The sequence below is a fragment of the Hevea brasiliensis genome, chromosome 18, assembly GCF_030052815.1.
Source record: "Hevea brasiliensis isolate MT/VB/25A 57/8 chromosome 18, ASM3005281v1, whole genome shotgun sequence".
NCBI lineage: Eukaryota > Viridiplantae > Streptophyta > Magnoliopsida > Malpighiales > Euphorbiaceae > Hevea > Hevea brasiliensis.
The window spans coordinates 41,405,132-41,410,837 of NC_079510.1; the positions used below are offsets into that span (position 1 = coordinate 41,405,132).

The window sequence follows — 5,706 nt, forward strand, 5'->3', positions numbered from 1 at the left end:
AATTTCCCTCAAAATTAAAGTGGCGACTACTCACTTTTCCTACTTCGGTGAGAACTCGTTCAGGCGACCACAAAAACCTTTGCGACAACTATAAATTTATATATTAATATATGTTGGAGTTAAGTAATAATAAAATTACTAAGTTTAGATATATAATATAATATAATATAATATTAATAATATTTAACTTAAAGCTATAAGATTTTTAAAATGAAGTTAAATGAAAAATTAAAAAAAAAAAGCCAAATTATTTTAAATAAACAACAAAGCAAAGGTGGCTCCAACAACTATTCATCATTCCAGGGATGCGGTGATGAGCAAATCATGTCTATAAAATGAAGGAAAAGACATACTTTGTACGTTTGAGTTTATTTTTTTTTTCCTGTCTTTTTTATGAAAAAGAAAATAAAATTGTAATTATTTAAGTCATGTATTGTTTCACAATTGGTGCCAAAAACAAATTACAGAGCCTTTACACTGTATATGATGATAATTATTCTACAAAACTAATGATTATGCTTAGGAAATCTGTTTCCACCATGTGTGCTGCCTTTTCTTTTTCGGCTATGCATTGCATATTAATCATTCTCTCGATAGAAAATTCTTAATTAAATTTAATTTATTATAAATTTAAATTATAAATTTATAAAATTTATATTTAATAAATAAATTTTACTATATTTTATGTTTTAATTTCAACTTTTCAAAAATAAATTAAGAATTCGTAACTCAAATGACGAATAATTAAGCCTTAATTAATTTTAAAGTAGTTAAAGATAGCTCTATAATTTTTTTTTTTTAACCATTCAACTTTGTTAAATACTACTCTGCATCCATATCCATAGCCCTATGCTCAAAGTATTTGCAAAATTAAATGCCAACCCTTCTTCTTCTTCCTCCCTCTCATTACTTGAAATACATATATCTCACACACGTCAGAAATTGTTAAAAGCGAAGGACTATTAAAATTTAAATCCTTGCATTAAAACTTGGTTAGTCCAAAACGAAATGAATGGTTTTAGCTAGTTTAAGACTTCCAAAACTGCAGCTGGGAATTTCAAGTAAAAAATGTCAGTTTCCAACTCGTAAAACCAGCATCAGCTACCATTTTATTAAAAAATATATAAATATTATATTGTGTGTCAAATGAATTATTAAATTCTTGTTTATATGATTAACTCTATTTAAAACTCAAACTCAAGATGTTACAGTTTTAAAGATAATTACAATACCAATAAGTTAAAATTTATTGGTTGTCAAATGAATTAGATTTCAGATAAGCACAACTATTTCATTCTGCTTAAGCCTTTTTATTTGTAGAGGCAAATACCAGATTCAAATACACCCAACCACAAGCAGATATAGCACATTATTATTGTTTTGTAAACTTGTAAATGTCTTCTCTTTATCAAGTTATCAACTTCATATTACACAACTGAAATATATCTCTCTCAATCACTGCCTAGTAATTATTATTTTTTTCCTTTTCTTATTGAATGTATATTTTTAATACAATTGTGTCTATTGTCATATAGATGGTGACACACCATTTAAGTAACAAAAATATCAACATAATCATTAAAATTCAGGATAATGAATAAAAGAAGAAAAGGAAAAAAGAAAAAGAAACAGTAAGAGTTATATGCTTGGCTAAGAAAAACAGATCGAGGGATCTGAATCATCCACGTGTCAAAGACCCAACACCTCTGGAGATCTCATGCACCTCAGGGTACCCCAAGCAACCCAATAGCCCTTGCTTGTAAGGCAAAAAGGTTTTCCTTTTCATCTCCTCTGAAACTGCTCTGTTCATGGTGTAATGTAATTCGTGAGCAGATACATGAGCTCTTCTCCTTGAGGAGCTACCCACACTACTCTCTGTGGATCGAAAACTGGAATTCTTGACGTCCTCTGCAATCTCCCTTTTGGACAAGACTGAATATTTTGTTAGTGGATCTTTTCCTATTGCTCTTCCCTCTGATGCGCTTCTGAATAGCAAGAAATCCTTGAGTTTCCATTTCTTATAACCTTTCGATGAAAAAGATATAGCGGACAAGAAAGAAGATGCATATGAGGAGAATTTGGGATTGCTGCTTGATGGAGCGGCCATTTTCTCATCCTGGGAATTCTCCTCTTGATCGAGCATTTGATCGGAGACTCTTAAAGGTGACAAAGATCTGCTTCCTTTATGCTTATAATTTGAAGACTTAGAAGCAGAAGAAGAACCTGAGATGCTTCTTTCTCTTCCACGCCGCTGTGTTGCATGTTTTGTAATTTGTTGATGTTGTTTTTGATCTTGATTTAGTTGATGTTTAGCTTCTCTTCTTCTCGTCTCTTCTATGGCAGCTTGAAATGGATCAAAATCTTTCTTCTGAGCAGTTCTTGATCTTGGTGACCTGGGAGAAGAAATAGTAGAAACTGAAGAATCATAACCAGGTGGTGGCTTCAAGGGCCGGATCTTGCCTCCATCGAAGAGCTCATCAGCAGATAAAGAAGTCCTGTCTAACTGACCGCTAAAACTGAACTCGAAATCACCATCATCACCATCATCATCATCAAAATCGTCGTGTCCATAATCATTCTTGCTGCTGTAGTTACCTTCACGGTTTCCATTTCTTGATTTGGGAGTTCCAGGCTTCTCTTCCCAATCAAAAGGAATGGAAGAAGAAGAAGAAGAAGAAGAATTATAAGAAGATGAATTGTTAGCAAGAGAAACATCCTTAAGCTCCCTGTAGAAAGTGGAAACACGAGTGGGGCTAGCAGGAGCACTGAAATAGTTGCCAAATCTCTGAGGACTGGAAGGAGCAGTCATGTAAGGGGAAGAGCAAGTACTATCAAAGTTGAACTCCACCGGTGGCACTGGCACCACCACTTCCATCTCCATTGAAAGAAGGAGGGTGAGATTTTATGTGGATTGTGCAGGTGAGGGATTGGTTAAATTGTGAAGTTCATAGAAAGAGGAGGAAGGAGGAAGGAAGGAAAGGAAATTTGACTGGAAGAGAAATTGATCACGCCTTGATGAGAAGGCGGCTTTTATAAATCCACCAATTCTGCTTCACTATCCATAGATTAATGTTAATAAAAAGAATTTTTAATCATACATTTATTTTAAAAAAATTAATTACTTAAACATCTCTTTTCTAAAGAAAATTATTTTGTTGTGGTACTTGAAATTGTGTGCGCGTTATTTCACTTCTTTCTTTCTTTAAAAAAAAAAAAAAAAAAAAAAAAAAAAAAAAAAAAAAAACAGTGTTGATTTTGTTGGTTTAACCATATTTTTATATAGTTTTGATGCATATCAATTGAAATAGAATAATCAAGATTTAATGAAACTCATCTCATCTCATATATTTATATTTTAAAGTTATAATAAAATAAATTTAAGTATGCTTTTAAAATTTAAATTTTAAAACAAATTTCACAAAAAAAAAAAGCATAATTCTCTTTTTTTTTTTTTTTCATAGAAGAAAAAGGGAAAGAAAGATCGGAGCATATCTGTCTTTATGTCCAACTAATAATTAAGATTCTTTATATTAAAAATATAAAGGTGAGCAAATGAATTTATCTATTTATTAGTAATTTGCGTGTAATGTAATTTGGAATATTAAGAGGAAAAATGACAAAAGATTCATGTGATAGAGATGTTTAAAAGTGGTCAAAACATGCATGTTCCTTGGTATAAGAAAATGGTGGTCCGTAAACAAAGATAAAATGGGTAATTATGAGTTTGATTGATGATCGTGCAGTGCATTTGTCACGCAGGAGACATAACATAAATTTTTTACTGTTACTGTCTTCTTGCCCCTTTTAGTTTATTTCAGCTATAGAGGATTCTTATTCTTTCTTCTGCCTTCACTGCCATGTTGTGATATATTTGGTAACATACATCATATTTTTATGCTCAATAATTACCCTTTCTTTTAATTTTTTTTTATCAAATGATATTTTATCAATTTTTATATATTGATTAAATATTTTAATTAATTAATTTTTTTATAAGAATAAATCAAGAGCTACCATATCCTACACAACCCTTTAAAGGTTTTTAGATTGTTGTTAAATTTCAAAAAGTTGTAATTACTTTAACCATTCATCACAAGAGCTTTGATGGAGGGAGATGGGTTTGAATCTCCATGCCCTTATCTCTCCCTCTTTTCTTTTTTTTTTTTTTTTTCTCTTTTTCTTTTTCTTTTTTTAAGTATGATTTGTTCATAAGAATCTTAGTGATTTATTATCAATGAAATTGAGTTTTGAATCATGTAATTATACCTGACCCAACTCTGTCATATACTATATATCACACTTCATACATTACCTATGAATGCCCATTGGAATTGGAAAAATATATCAAACAGGAGCTAAAATAATTTAAAGCTTTTATGATGAATATATACATATCAGTAAAATTATTTGTTTTCAATTTAAATTAAATTTTTTTTATAAAAATTATTATTTCAAATAATTATTATATAATTGAAATTCTTTTATTAACAATTATTATAAATACTTTCTATTAAAAATTATTTGATATAATAGTATCACAATATAAGTTTCCGAATATATTTCTAAACTTCAGTTCAACGAATGAATTATTCTTTGAAATATATATATATATATATATATATATATAAAGCAAAGTTAAAAACAATTATTCTTTGAATATTTTTAAATAAAGGGAAAGATAATAAGTACCTAATAAAAGTATCAAATTTTTTATTTAACGAAAGTATTTATATCTTTTATATTTAATTTTAATAATATATATTTATTAAAATAAATTATTATTTTTCATTAAAATATATATTAAATAATTTATTAATATAATTTTTATAATTATCTGCGAATAACGCGGGGTTGAATTAGCTATAAGTATAAACACAATAACTTTTATTGATTTTGGGAGGGACAGAGGCCAGAGCCTTGACAAAGAGATGACCAGAAAACTTGACGAAAAGAGAAAGAGAGCTACAGGTGACTTTTTGGGGCAATGCATCATTTTCTTTTTTTTTTTTTAAAAAATAGATTTATTATAATTTTCAAAAAAAAAAACCCTTAATTAATTTATTAAATTAGAGCCTCCATCTCATTGTCATGCTGTATCTCAATGTATTTTTCTTCTTTGTGGAAGGGCAATGTATTAATGGCACACCATATGACATCTGCATAAATAGTCATTTTTTGAAGCCAAATTTTCAATTACGGCTCTTCAATTTCTTATCTTTACGCAAACAAACAAAATTTAAGATTGAGAATTGCCTTATTTTGTGCACATATCCAACATTTCAAAATCTAGAAGATGAGGAAACATCAAATTTGATGGCTAAATCTCCGCTTACAGAAGACATTAAAAGATCTATCACTATTAGCTAATTAATCAACATTTTGATTGTTTCTTTCACCCAAATAGTCAACAAATGATTGCTGTTTTTCAATAAAAACTTAAAAAAAAAAAAAAAAAAAGAATTGCTAGTGATTCTAGCAAATGGGTGAAATTCAATTGTGCTGAAAGTCTTAGATTTTCACAGGTATGCTTAGATATTTTATTTACGTATGAGTGAATTCTCATATTGTACAACATAATTCATTAATTGAAAAACAAAAATGGTTTTCTTATTTTGTTGATAATGACATCTCTCTTATTTTGTTTTGTTATTTGATTTGACATTAAAAAATTAAGCGTTGTTTATGAATGATAACTAATCTCAATCA

The 5,706-nt window shown here is 29.0% G+C and overlaps 1 protein-coding gene across 1 annotated transcript; it reads right to left on the bottom strand.

Annotated features, from left to right (window-relative positions):
• Nucleotides 1–1,549: 1,549 nt before the first annotated feature.
• LOC110673095 (protein IFH1-like) lies at nt 1,550–3,052 on the bottom strand. Its single transcript, XM_021836116.2, has one exon. The coding sequence runs from the start codon at nt 2,879–2,881 to the stop codon at nt 1,679–1,681; it is 1,203 nt and encodes a 400-aa protein (XP_021691808.2). The 5' UTR covers nt 2,882–3,052; the 3' UTR covers nt 1,550–1,678.
• Between the last annotated feature and the right edge of the window lie 2,654 nt (nt 3,053–5,706).